Source organism: Dermacentor andersoni, chromosome 8 (assembly GCF_023375885.2).
Source record: "Dermacentor andersoni chromosome 8, qqDerAnde1_hic_scaffold, whole genome shotgun sequence".
Lineage (NCBI taxonomy): Eukaryota > Metazoa > Arthropoda > Arachnida > Ixodida > Ixodidae > Dermacentor > Dermacentor andersoni.
This window is the reverse complement of record NC_092821.1, coordinates 137,858,463-137,873,523: the sequence shown is the minus strand read 5'-3', so window position 1 is coordinate 137,873,523 and position 15,061 is coordinate 137,858,463. Positions and strand designations below refer to the sequence as shown.

General features: G+C 44.2%; 1 protein-coding gene across 8 annotated transcripts in view; it reads right to left on the bottom strand.

Moving 5' to 3' along the window:
- Positions 1 to 1,556: 1,556 nt before the first annotated feature.
- CSN1b (COP9 signalosome subunit 1b) overlaps positions 1,557 to 15,061 on the bottom strand; it is a 31,617-nt gene continuing 18,112 nt past the window's right edge. For 4 of the 8 annotated variants that reach the window (XM_050173689.2, XM_050173690.2, XM_050173687.3 and 1 more), the window contains exons 12-14: positions 12,134 to 12,220; positions 9,328 to 9,375; positions 1,557 to 3,344 (exon numbers count right to left, since the gene is read on the bottom strand). In XM_050173689.2, coding sequence (XP_050029646.1) covers positions 3,270 to 3,344; positions 9,328 to 9,375; positions 12,134 to 12,220 — 210 coding nt within the window. In that variant the 3' untranslated portion in view covers positions 1,557 to 3,269. Of the gene's footprint in view, positions 3,432 to 6,710; positions 6,731 to 7,501; positions 7,541 to 9,327; positions 9,376 to 12,133; positions 12,221 to 15,061 lie in introns of those variants that run through there. The other 4 variants (XM_055067824.2, XM_050173692.3, XM_050173691.3 and 1 more) reach the window with 4 other exon arrangements.

Here is a 15,061-nt window from a genome sequence, read left to right as displayed (position 1 = left end):
GTTGCACTGAGATACATGCAAAAGGAGATTACCATCTTTACGGACTCCCGTGCTGCTCTTAGCAGACGGCAACGCAGTCAGGTTGATTGTCCAGTTGTGCGCAGTGTTACTGACTCTGCCAACAAAAGTGCATCACATGGGGTATCTCTCGATCGTTGTCCAATGGATACATAGGTGTTCTGTGTGGATACCTTCACACGTAGGGGTCATAGATAAGAGGCTGATCGGCAGGCTTCAACTTGTGCTCATAACGACTGTGTTTGCCCTGAAATCTTGTGCAAGCTTGGTGACATTCGTCTGCCAAGTCAACGACACCTACTCAAGCAGCATCCAACGCGTCGCAAATGGAACGTTCCCATACCTGGTTCGCGGTCGAGGCTTGCCTCGTCGCGCTAGAGCACAAGTGCTCGAGCTAAGGGTTGGCTGCGCGAGCATGTGTGAACGTTTATACTGACATGGACGTGTGGCCAGTCTATCGTGAACGTCTTGCGGTCGCTGCGATACGCTTTAGCACTCACTAGCACGTCGCTAGTGAGGGACTTTCACCTCCTTGGCCTGTGGTATATGACACTCAATGAATGTTTGTACCCCAGTAGTTGTTCATCGCACCGTTCTTATTTTTCTAAATGTAACTAACTTATCTTCACGTTTGTACCGTTTGTTTTCGGATGACGGGATTGCACACTATTGCTTCCATTTCGACATCCTTTAGTGGCATGACCTGAAGTGACCAGCACTACTGTGTGTTCTGCTGAATGCTTTCATATTTATCTTGCTCTTTCTTTCCTCTTTCTATCTTGCATTTGTTTCTGTCTCCTTTCTGAAGAGTAGGCAGGTGTCATGCCCCTTCCGGTGGCAGCTATTGCCAGTCTGCTCCTCGCTTACGCTCTTTTGTCTAGTGTATACATGTTTTCAACAGCACTCCTATCCTCAAGTCTTTGATACTTATCTTGCTCTTTTTTTCCTTTTCCAACCCCTTCTTCCTATCTTGCATTTCTGTGTTTCTGTCTCCTTTCTGAAGAGTAGGTAGGTGTTGTACCCCTTCCAGTGGCAGCTGGTTACGCCATTTGTATACCCTAGTGCCCATACACTTTCTGCAGCACACACAAGACATTTCACATGCCCCACTGTGTCCCTGTTGGTCTGCCCAAATTTTTTTCAGCAGATGCATGACCTCGCCCCACTGCGACTATCTACAGCACCCCTTTGTGGCCACATTTTCCAACATGCAATTGGCAAACGAATATTAACAACTTCCAACATTTTAGTGCACAGCCTCGCTGCTTTTGTTTGTCCTTCTCCTTCAAGGCTTCAGACAAATGACAGAGCAATGCAAGCACAAAGCAAAACTTGCTATTACATGTAAAATTTTGAGTGATTGGACATTTTCGAGCATGTAGGACACACGAAAAGTAAAACTGAAATACCTCCATTTGCTGTGGCTCATTTCTTTTTTGGGCGGATTTTTTTCACAAATCTGGAGGCCCACTAGATGTAGCAAGTCAGTGAAGTTTTGAAAACATGCACATAACAAAAGAAGAGTGCAACTTGACGCATTCTCAAGGCAGAAATCGGACATTTATTCAAAACTCTTGCAAATCTGACTCACACCATTGCCGTTCAACGGCACACAAACATATCAGTGAGAAATCATTCCCGCAATTTTTGAAATGAGAAAAAATGACAGCGGCAACTCCGCTGTTCTCAACAAATGAAGCACAATTGCCATCACACAGAAAGAAGATGAGCCACGAAAATAGCTAGCATCATTTGTATGTCCAATAAAAACCGCAGTTGCCACTGAAGCACTGTCCAATCTAGCGTTTTTGTTTGCTCATCTTTTTCTCTGTGCCTGGCGTTGTACTTCAAGAACGTTCCAAGATGAACATCAGACAACTAGCGTGGCTCGCCACCTTGCTCCACTGTTCTCGGCTGTAACTATACCAGCAAGAGGCTTAATCCAAGATGCATTCTTGTAGCTCACAGTGTCGGCAGTGGCAGTTAGTGACAAGCGAGGATGCAGGCATACATAATGAGCAACACAAGAGTTGGAGAGAAACAGTTTATAACTAAAAAGTATGCCTTGGTGCCACACTTCTGAACTCCACCTCCACAAATAAATTTCAAAAAATCTAGAGTACATTAAAGATAAAGATGTTTACTGTCATTGAAACCTGCAATAACAAGAAATCAGTTGTGAACCTACTTGTGAATCTTCGCTTGATAAAAGCAATGCATATGTCTCCTCCAACAGCAACATGTATCGCTGGGCTAGTTGTTTCATTATGACAGCCACCAGCGCCAGAGAACACAAGGGACAAGCAAGGAGACAAACAATTGCATGCTTTTTTTTTTTATCGCCTTGGTCTTCTTCCTTGTCCCTCAAGTTTTCTGGTGCCATTTGCTGCCTCAACAGCATTTTTACCTTGCCAAGTCCTTACTTTAAAGCCAAGCTATAGCCCACTATGCCTGCAGCTTCGCCACAAGTATAATATTTTCTGCAGCACGATGCACAAAAGCGTAATAGTGTATGTGTCGTACGAAACATCCAAGAAAAATTGTTCCGAATTCTGCTGGGGGTTCTGCAAACAATGACTAAATGATCAAGAGCGGCAACTCGGGTTTAGCACAGGTAACAGTTGCCAATTTCGGTTTGGAAGGTTTCGCACGCAAAAAAGTTCGTCTAAATAACTTTTCACATCTGGTGCAGCTTCATTATCAATAAGTTGATGTTGCCATCTCCACTGATAGTATCCCTGATGTGTTCAAATTTATCCCATGAAGTGGACCAATAAGCAAGAAATTCAAGTGCAAAACTTATCGAGCGGCTGTCTGCTGGCCTACGCTTTCCTTTTTCTCATGTATATTAGGGCAACCACAAAGATAGCCATTCCGCGACAATTCCTAAAGTGCCGAGACTCCTCCAAAGACCAAGAAATTTCAATACTCCAGCTTCGCCTTAACCACCAACCCCGCACTAAGATCTGCCACAGAAAAGCGCGATCACTACAATACGCTGCTGTAAAATTTTATTACAATGTAGAAGTGCGCCTCGCAAATAAACGAAGAATTTGGCAATGATGGCAGCAGCCGAATCTTCTTCCGGGAGACACTTCAAATCTAAAAGAAAAACAAAAAGAAAGAAAGACACACACATGCACGCACACGCAAAAAGAAAAGGTGGGGAGGTGCATCGAGGAGAGAGAGAGAGAGAGAGAGAAACAACTGGGGCGCACAGTCAGTGCCAGGAGCTCGGCTGGCATCCCCGGCTAGTTGCGAGCCGCGGTGCAGTTGCACGACACCATGGAGATGTCTGCGCCCTGCGAGCCTTCTCGGGGCAAGCTCTGCGCAAAACCCGGCGCGACACCTCGGTTCAGACAACGGGACTTTGCTCATCGCATGTGCTGCGGGGTAGCATGAGAGCCAGCAAGCTGCATTACCGAAAACCAACCGGGCACACAACGTCAAGAGGACACGTCGTCACCTCCGTAAGCGGGCACAGAACAAATAAAACACACGAGAAGTCAAACAGAGCCTCCCTCTCTCTTTTTTTTCTTCTTTTTTTATTGTTAGGTGGTTCGTGGCTATAGCTCGCACGCATCCTGGGACAGGAAGCAGAACACAAAACAAAGCTGAAACGTGGCTGGCTAACAATCAACAAGTTTTTGTTTATTTTTTTTTCTAATGTTGTTATAGCAAAGTTGCCTGCGACATGAAAATACCTTTGATGTGTCCGATATTCTTTGTAAGCACGTATTCGTTACACGCTGGACATCAGCAAGAAACAAATTATGCTATATCCAACGATTCCTTATTTCCATGGTCATGATAGTGAGGTCTTTTCTGTATAGACCATTTTATCGGGCGAGGAGGATAAGGCGCGCGGAGAGCCTTTCCTCCTCTCTGGCTTGGGCGATCCGGCGCGGCACTGTTTGAAAGTATTGCTGTCGCGTGCTGCGGAACGATTTCGAGATGTTTTATGTATTACTTTGTGAAATTTACGCCATGTTCGTTCATATAAGGTTGTCAGGGAAGCCTTTCGGTGCATCGGTAACTACTGTAGGCAGAAATATGCCTTGGGGGCGCAAAAATGTGACGTGCACAATCAGCCGCAGTGTACACGCATTATCAGTCGCGGTGCGTGTACGTGTTTACTATTTTGCTTATATCGATTTTAATTCAACAAGGAAAAACCGGCGTCTCTGTATTACCAGCATTAAATAGTAAATCAGCTCACTGTCTGATCGATTGGCGTAGGGACTAAAACATAAGAGCGCACGCTCGTGCACGGCCAACTTAAGGCAACCACGAAACATCTGAGCGGCAGGCGCTATCAAATATTTGTGATACACTGGCATCGTTCTCACGCATTTCAAGTCTACTATGCTTGAAATTACCATATGTCTACGCTAGCCTTGCTGCATAAGGCCCATGGCGCTGCTCAACACAGCAATCACTGCGGTTGGTGAACCAGCACGATACATATGTAAGCTGTGTGCTTCGGCATTGCCTTTTTGGCCTGTATACAGCCATAATATATGAGAGGGTTCGCATAAAAAGAATGCGATGGCTATTTTTGAGTGCAACGTTTCCGTAATACGTGTGAGTGCGTCGTAGAGAACTGAACGAACACAACCGAAAAAAAATATTCGGTTATCATCCTCTTCCTCTAAAAAGCAAGAGAAAACGGTCTAACGCCGCACAAAGTTTATAAATATATAACCGCTGATGCCGTATGCTTGGACCATGCGCTATGTAGAACAAAGATACCTGTAATCCAGCCCCTACTACTGCTTAGGACGCTCGCGCAGTTCGTAAACGGTCGCTTTGCTGGACAAGCTTAATTCAGACTGTAAGGTATGCTGCTATTACTAGCCAAAACTATTTTATTCATGGGTGGAAATCTCATCCATCCAACCAAGTAGTCACGCAATGTAACCTGCAGCGAACAGTTTGGACGCTCGTCAAAGTATAACAGCACAGCTCCTACCGTAGCAGAACGGTACCCACGCTGTTACGATCGTCGAGTATGTTTCATGGTTCCTAAACCGCAGCTTAGAAATAGAGGATAATACTGCAATAAGGTCACATTAGTGACTGGAACATTCGGAAATACACAACTGATCTCCGAGGCTTATTGTAGGCTCAAATATGCGCGCACACATCGCGCTGCGTGTTCTGTCCACCTCAACGCTCAGCAGAAATTCCGGCCATGAGGCCTTAAACCACTTCAGCACGTCTCACAGAACCGTTTACCACGTAGAAGACGCACGTCATACTAAACAGACCGCACGACCGCGAAAGCAAACGCCAGAACCTACCGCCGAGCGTATACCTGCCATGCCAAAGACCACTTTCACCCAAGCCAGTATGGCGCTGCTTATAGGCGGCGCCACTGCGTTCACAATATGGCGGCGCCTACGAAAAAACGGTCTATATGTCCCATGCTTACTTGTATCTAACTTTCAAAAAGTACCCGCCGATTTAATGTTGAGTCCAAATTTGATACAAAAGTTATATGAAACTTGCGTACTAAAATCACATCTGACTATAAGGGCATTTCTTTTTCATTGAACGGATTCCACCTTAACAAGACATCTAGACAGCGGCTGGCTGTTTGGTGAACGTTACATCGTGAATGCATGTGTCCATTGGCCAGACCATGTGGACACGTGTACTGGTCAATGGAAACAAACATTCCGTGCTCAATGTAATCATACATTTTGTTACGTATTGTTACTACAATCTTGCAACATTGAAGAGTCATTCTATGCGAAGGACAATTTGACTGAACTAGACGCAATAAAAGTTGGGTTTGACTGTAGTTGTTAGATGGGCATCACATCCCTTCCAATTTGTCGTGTTTAATTTTAGGCTGTACCACTGCAATATACATAAAGATCAGTTTGTGGAAGAGTGTTGGCCACCCTCGATTCTTGGGCATACATTTGTAAATGGCTTAGGGGAGTGACAATGGGGAGTAGAAATGCGCAAGATTAAACCAAGGCTGCCTTTTGTGCCTTGTAGTAGATGTTTTGGCACACACTTGCAAGGTTCACAAGAGCATGTGGTTGGCGCAAGTCACATCGCCTTTCTTTCAATCGATATTCTTAAGCACAGTCCAACAACTTCAATACAACTTTCAAACCTAGAGCTTGAGCCAGAAAATAAAGTTTGAAAGAAATGTAACAGAAGTTTCTCAATTCTTTAGCTATCACATAGCCTCTGGAAAACATTGGTAAGCTTGTCAAAGTTACACATGGAAATTACACAGTACAACAGAACAGGATGTGTATCTTGTCTAAAAATTTTGTTCCATCTCTAGTCACTCTACACGGTCTCCCGCACTCAAATTTTTAAAATCTCGCCCAAGCTAGAGAAGCCCAAACAAGGCATCTGCACATTACAAGAACGCTGTGGTAAAAGTCTATTTGTCACCCAGCACCTTCCATTTAGCATTCAACATGTCAACCAACAAAATTTTGCAGCACCTAACCCTGGCTGAGATGTTGCGGCGTAAGTGGCCAGAGAAGAGCACCAAATTTTGTGCACCAGAACACACATTGAGTTGTGAGATTTTAAGAGTGCAGAACCGGTGAACAGACAGGTTCCCAATAAAGAAAATCTTGGTGAGTAGTCTAGTGCCCTTCAGCAGCCAATGTTCTGTTTTGACCATGCAATGGATGCGATGAAATTTGGGAGGTCATTTGGTACTTGCGCATTGCTTAAGCTGCACATATATATAGGAATGAGAGAAAACTTGTTTTCAGTTTAAATTCCCGCCAAGAACATTCTGAACGTGATGCATAAAGGACCGCTGCAGATTCTGAAGGTGAAGCGAGCAGCATGGTTTTTATTGCTGACAATTCGATTTAAAAAGCATACACAGGAGAAGCCCGAGTGCCGGCATGCAATTGACCTATTCATCCACAGTGCTATACTTCTTTAGTATTAACATTATGGAGCCTCAAGCCTCTTCATATTACTTGGCGTTTGTTTTGGTAGCGCGCTACACCTATCGGAAAGAAACACAAAGGTCCACAAGCTGTTAATCATGGAATCGGGTTAAAAGTTTGTTTTCAAGGAAGTCCTAAAAGGTATATTCGCAGAGGTGAATGTAACAAAACCGAGAGGCTTCAAGCTACACTTCAAGATGCAGTGCTTCCAAATGCAACAAAAAAGAAAGCACACTGTGCTATTTTAAGAAATTATATAATTAAGAATCTAGCCATCATATCAGAATATGCAAATACAAGTTAGAAAGCACCACACAAACAAGATTCATTCTTCATGAAATATTCCTTCAGCTTCTGATTGCACTGTACTATTAGACAAATGTGTAGCTAACACTAAAGAAAAATACCATGCAGGCACTACACACATTCAAATAATCAAGTTGTCAGAAATATTTTGAACTCTAGAATGTCACGGCAGCCACATGGTTATCAAAAATCTTACCCAGTACAAACGCAAGTGAATATCAAAGGTTCATGTGCAAAGAAAAGCACCCGAGTGTCTACTTACAAGACAGCGGGCCTGTCTGGTTGAAAGAAAGCGTGCTTTTTGAGTACCGAAGATGGGTTTCGTTTTGACAGCTCTCAGAAAGAATGAAAACTCGGAACATTTTCCATCAGACATGATCTATCTCCTCGCCATTGAAATAATGCCCAGCCAATGAAGGACCAACTATTTAAAAAAACCAAATCAGACACTTTTATAACAGGTGAAAAAAAACTTTTTGTGAGACTGGAGAGGATTCTTGACATGAAGCTAAAATTTGCAAGAGCCTGCTTGAAACTTCACTAAGACAGCCTACAAGCATTTCATGCTTTACACTTTTAAAGTCTTGAATGTCTTTTGTCCTGGTGGAGTTGTTCTCGAACAGTTTTGGACAAGCCTATTTTGTCCATTGTTGCTACGACTGACGACAACCTAAGAGTGCAATGGAAAGCATTACTGTTCAACTTCAAGAGAACTTGTATGATGCACCAAACAAATTATGTTAATTAATTTCCATGATTTCACGGCAGAGGTGAACTTCCTTGAAAACTGCCGTCTCTCAGGAACATGCTTCAAAGCATGAGGGCAGGAGTAATGTGGTTCTGTGGGTTTAACTTATACCAAATTCTTAGGTCGTCAGTGGGTACAGGTTACATCATGAATGCTTTCCCCAAGCTAGGCTTGTAGATCTCATTAATACATGCTTTAGATAAAAACATTCTCAATATAGTTAAATGATTAAAAGGTTATTAAAAAGACAGGGATAGAACATAACCACTGCTTTGTATGTACCAGCTAATAAGCAATGGCTATCCACTATACAGAAACATTACTTGCTGAGAGGCTTCAATGCCAGAAAAACAGTAAAACCTCATTCACACGTTTCAGAAAAAAAAATTGTGAGAAAAATGTACTAACTGAGAAAAAGTATGACTCAAAGTCGTTAAAGAAGTTGGCAGACTCAACTGTAGTTGGCATCTATTTCATGCTAAGTGTTGCGTGAATCGTCGCAGCATGAAACTCCAATGTGCGCCAACATTTGCACTCCTCAAATTCGGCCCGAGTCAGCAGCTTTTTCAGGCGGTAAGCTTAAACATGCTCACTTGGTGCACGGTCCGAGACGCCGTCGCACGGCCCTGAGCGGCCTGATACGTGTGTTGTCTTTTTTCTATTGTGCAGTTTCCAAAACAAAATCAAGCTGGCAGTCTTCGCCAGAGTATGATGTCACCAAAGCGAAACATGATCGTCACTTTGCGCTACCTGTAGCAGCGAATGGCAGCGCGTATGGGTTAACGTCTTTTAAAGCGTGCAGTATGCTTTCAACAGTGCTGTGCCATGTGCAGTGTGACATGGGTGAAGAAACTTATTGCAACAGGATTGGTGGAAATAGCTGTAAATGTGGCGGGCAATGACCGGCGAGGAGATTTGCTGGTACCAGAATGGGAAATAGTGTGCCACATGACGACGGATAGGTGAGTACCGCGAATAAGCTGCTGTTCTCCATCGCGCGTGCCTCGCACCATTCTTTGTTTACACAGGATTTAGCAGCCCAGAACATCTTTCATACAGTCACGGTTTCATACAACAGGCAAAAAAAAAAAGCCATAACTGTATTGGGTAATTTTTTGTGTTATCGACTGCGAATGTTGGCGCTGGGAAATTGTACGAAATGGGACCATATCAATGAGGTTTTACTGTATTGCAATTCTATTAAGTGTCTAAATCACCAAGAGAGGCATCACATTTAGCACGCAATAAACAAGGCACCAGCAGAGCTGCCTGCTCAAGTGACTTGACTATATAACAAAGCACTTAAGCGAGCCTTACCTTAACGTGTATCTGATTCTTGAGCATTGCAGACCTCAGTACCAATGCCTGAAAGAGAATGTTCAGAACACCCATTTCAAGCACTGCATGCAGACAATGGAAAAACAAAACGAATGTGACAACTTTTTTTAAGTAAGTTCTGAAGAGAACACAACATGAGTCCTGTAACATTACCAGCAAGGAACTGCAATGCAAGGCCATATAATCAAAATGAAGATGCAGAGGGCCCCTTCATAGTGAACTTTTAAAGGTATACTAAAGTGCAACTATATAAAGTATAGCAGACTTCCCTTAACTTGACTCTAAGAATTGAATTTTTCGGTTAATTAGATCCCGACTAAAGGTCCCGGTTGGCATCTCTACATTTCTATGGGCCCAAACTTGTTATTTTGATCGTCAAATTGACCTTTATCAGATAATTCGAATTCTACTGGTCAGCATGCACATGCCTGACCCCAGTGGTGGCCCCAGTAATGACCCCAGTGGCAACTCCAATAGCGGCAGCACCTGTATTGGCGGTGCTTGGGGTACAGCGACTGCGCCAAACCCATGTCATCCACTGCCAAAAACGCCTATTTTTGGCCTGCTCCAAGAAGATCTTAAAGCAATGAACATGGGGTCACAATCAAATTATTACAGCCTTTACCCAATTCCAACGAGCGCCTTCTTTACCAAAAAAATCTGCCACGAAATTGCCCACATGGTGCAATTTGATACGAGACCAGAGCCACGTTGGCGACATTTGGAACAGCATACAGTCAGGGCCAGCCTGACCAGTATGCCAGCACCAGTGCCATAACAAGGTGGCAAGCATGGATGGCAACAGAACAAGTTTTCACATAGCATGCCAACAACGAGCCACTTTCCATGTGATTACGAAAGCATAGTCAATCGATGCGTTATGTTACAAATTAAGCTAGTGACAACAAATCACGTCACATGTCCTTGTCATCCCAGAGAACTGCCTGCGTCGCAGAATAAACTAGCAAAGTGGTTAGCTTAGGCGTGGGCCACCGTCCCACCTGCGATTGTTGCGGAGTTGCGAGATAAATGCAGTACAGTAAACCTTCATTACCTCGAACTCTGATATCTCCAAATATCAGCCAAGTCGAAATCTTTTTCCTAGTTCGGTATCAACTCTACACATTTTTCGCCGTTCATATTGAAATGCGTTTGCACCGAACTCCGCATATGTCGAAACCTTGACTGCGAAATGTGGGAAAAACTCGGTAAGACATCACAGCTGCTCACTTTGGGCACAGCTGCGATATCGCCAAAATATGACAGGACTGCAAGTTTGTTGCGAATTCCGCTTCATTCTATTCCACTCTTATTATCCACCATTCACGGCCGGTAGCAATGTCATTGATAATGGGGGCGCAGTGTCGCTCTCACTCCCCACGACGCCCGAGAATGTAGACGGGAGCTCCGCAACACGCAGGCTCACGTGTGCGTGGGGTATCGTCACCTTGCTTAATCGCTTTTATCTCAGTTCCTATGTTTACGCACCTGCGCGATATGCCCCGTCACGCATTAAGCAATTAGCGTACAGATATGGCGCAATCCGTGCCATATGCCACTGCGCTGAATTTAATATATGTTTTTGGCATTTTCTAAACTTCAGGGCTGCGATTTGATAGCGATGGCTTTTCCCATGCAGTTTCTCATTGTGCTCCTTCGGTGGTCATAGAGATGGTCCATCCACGTTATCAGTGGGATAAGCCAGCTGATTAAGGTGGATGAAAGCGTGGCATATGATTGAGCGGAAGGCATGGCTACAATATCGCAACCCTGGGGCGGTCAATTACTTTATTGGGATACAAGCGATATTTCATGTGACTGGTCTTTGAACACGTCGATGCCTACGTGCAACAGCATTTTCTTGGCTCCGTGCGAGGGTCGCTGTTGCCTTTAGATGGCAGATGTGTAGGGTGCCAAGTCGCACAATATCTGCCAAAAGCGATCTACTGAAAATACCGCTCCTGGTATATTGAGCTTTTTGCTAGAAATTTAGCGGCCACTGGTGCCCGTATTGAAAGGCGCTATATGGTCTATGCGCAGCCAGGCACTTACATTTTGGGCAATTATTTCGAAACTCCACTTATCTCGGAAATTTCCCTGGTTTTTACAACTTCGAGTTAACAGAGTTTTACACTATCGAATGCACTATGGACCGCACGGAGGTCAAAGCACTTTTGGTCTTCACAGGCAGCGAAAAATTACTGCCTGAGAGCATAGAAAACGATAAAAAAGGTCTTGGAGACAAAAAAATCACTAAAGAAATGTATTTATCAATTCTGTAATTTTCGTAATGTAAATTTGAGGATGCATCTGCCAGTAAATAATGGGCCTGAAATGACGCCTGATTAGCCAAAAACATATCACACTTATCCCCGGAAAGTTTCACTTGATTACAGACCTCTGAGGTGCACACGACATGCAAACTGCTTGGGACAACAGGCTTCCCGAGCCAGTGCAAAGAGTAAATATAACTTGTTCTCACAAATAACAAGTGCTTCTGACAGTCTTTCTGTGTTATAAGAATCAACATCCTCTACTCCAGCAAAAAGTTTATCCACCCTTTTCCACCATAAGAGGCATCTGCAATTGTTTGTAATGCCTGGAACTTCCCTATCACGCCAATGTAGAAGAGCTAGCATATTAAAACTTTCGCCATCAACTCGCACAAAGACGATGTCTACAACAGCAGCTTCTGTCAATACTCAGCCAGGAGTTGCTGTAGCATAAGAGTAACCCAAGGTTAGGCTTATGGCAATATTGTTAGGGGCAGGAAGAGATCCCTTACAGCTGTCCTGCGCTTGTAATCCTTGCCCATCGCAAGTGCCCGTTCAAAGGTGGTGCTCCTCTGGTCAATGTCCTTGGCGTACAGTATCTGTGGAGCAACAGAAATCACTGCATGTCAAATCATGGCAATCCCGAAATGTACATGTTAATGGTGCCAAGCAAGGCACAGTAGACTTGCGTTAATTCGACTCCGATTCATTCGAACCCAACCGAAAACCTCGGACCATGCCCATACATTGCTATGGAACCAAACTTGCATTATTTCGCAATGAAATTAGCCTTCACTGGATAATTAGAACTGAACTGTGTCGTTACGCATGTGCTCAACCCCAATGGTAACCACAGTGGTGACTCCAATGGTGGCAGCACCTGTAGTTGTTTTGAGTCTTACTTGCCAAAACCACGATATAATTACGAGGCACACCATAGTGTGGGGACTCCGGATTAATTTTGACCACCTGGGGCTTTTTAATGTGCTCCAAATGCATGGTTCACGGGGCGTTTTTGCATTTCGCTGCCATAGAAATGCAGCCACCGTGGCCGGGATTCAATCTTGTGCCCTGCAGCGCAATGCCAACGCCACTAGACGATCATGGCGGGGGGTAGCATAGGTCGTGGCGACACTCGGGATATAGCGAATGTGTCAAGCACGCTTCATATCCCGTCAAAGAGGCCCATTTTCGGCCTGCCGCAGGAAGGTTTTAAAGCAAGACGATAGCTCGCAATGAATTATTGCATCATTTACGTGTTTCCAATGCATGCCTGTTCTTCAAAGAAAATTTGTTCAGGAAGTGCTTGGCCGGTGCAATCTGATATGAAACCAAAACAGAGTTTGTGGCATTTGCAGCAGCATACTGTCAAAGCCAGCCTAGCCAGTGTCACTGCCATTGCCATCACAGGATGGTGACCAAGGATGCTGACGGAAAGCGTTCTTGCACAGCATAACAATGATGGCAGCTTGCCACTTTCAGTCCTATTACGGAAGCGCATTCTATGGATAAGTTATTTGAAGTGCTGAGCTAGCAAGAACAAGTTGTGCCAGATGTTCTCGGAGCGTTCCAGAGGACTGCATGCATTGGAGGACGAATTAGCGAAGTAGTCTAGGCATGGGGCCACCATTGCATTTGTGATTGTGGCAGATTCGTTTGATAAATGCAAGACATCCAACCCGCTATGGACCGTACAGAGGATGACATGATGTGGTTCTGAATTGAAAGTGATAAAGTGCTGTCTGAGAGCGATGACGGTGAACATCAAGTAATAAAATGGCCATTTTCTTTTTCCATTCTGTGAAGGTAAAGTTGCTTTAGTCTTTTTCTTATTACACTAGAACCCACTTATAGCAATATTCAAGTGCCACGAAAATTCCATTGTTATAACCGATAACTGTTATAATTGGGTTGCACAACAAAAAAGAAAAATGGGGATGGGATAGCTGTTCTAAGAAAACTACAATGGCGGGGCCTGAGAAGGATGGTGGTTTGAGGAGCGCAGTCTTCCCATGCTAGCAAGGGGAGAGTGTGGATGGGCAGGTTGGCCCATTACCTTCCTTCACCCAGCTTCTGGTTGTGTTGACTTGCCTAACTGTTTACCTGCTTCCTGCGCCCTCCAATTGCGTGTTGTTAAAGGAGCTCTAATGTCATTTTTACATTAATCCTGCGCTTTGAAACCCTAAAGGAAGCTTGGGAGTTCAATTCGAGTTCATGTTAGGATCAGTACAAATACTGCCAAACGTATCAGCAGTCTGTTTTGGTGTTTTTTCTGCCTGCTGTTTAACTTGACTGGCCAGATAATTTGACCAATCTCATCAGTCCCGTCAGGATCGAGTTGATGACAGCTGACAATACATAGTTAACAATCAGTCACTGCTTAGCTACAGTGATGATCATATTACAAGAAAAGTATGAAATCCCAGCACATTTTTATACAGGTAAACCTTGATTAAGGAAATTTAATGTACTGAAATTCTCAACATAACAAAGTATAACTTCTTATAACTTGTACATTGAACACTACGTATTTAGAACCTCAATATAATGAAGTGCGTTTATACACAGTTTCAATATCAGGAAATTTCACAGCCACCATGAAGGAATACCGATACAATAAATAGAAACTTCGCGGATGCAGATGGTCAAATGGTTGAATTCCAAGCAGCTGCTTGCGAACACACCTCTCAAATCACACGACCAAGAGTGACCACCGAAGCAAAGCAGCATGTTGTTCCGGTATAAAGTCCCAAGTGTAATAAGATCATATTGTGTCCTGTGTGATGTATGGTTTGGGTGCCAGTGAGAGCGTGCGAGGATGGGCCAAGAAGGATGGTGGCTTGAGGAGTGCAGCCTTCCCATGCAAGCAAGGGGAGAGTGGGGACGGGTAGGTTGGTGCACGTCTCTCTTTTTTTTCACATGGCACGTCTCGTTTCCATCAGAGCAGCGGCCAAAATTGAACCCAGCTCTCAATGTATTCATGTCTCTATTGTTATAATGGAACAGCACAGAAACTGGCAATATGTTTGAATATTGTTAATTATGTAGAAACAGAATAACTAGCATGCTTTCTGGTCGTTAATAGTGTTCTACATTTATGATTGCTTGGCGCTCAACCTGCAGAGGCACTGGCATAACGCATAGTGAAATAGGCATCAGCAGAAAAGCACAATTTCTACGGCGCTTGCTGTCAGCCCACCCAAAATTGCGCAGATCGCCGCAACTACGCGCTGATGCAACCAATGTGGATGAACCCAGTCACGGAGCGACTGAAATCGCTATGTCACCGAGTGAAAATCGCGTCATGTGATACAGCCTTTTCATGATAGCGTCGTCCTACTGTGGGTGACGGTACCAGCTATGGGGGTAGTGTGCACGCGAAAGCATGGCTTCGTATCATACTGCCGACATGAAGATATACTTGACTTGACATCCAACCG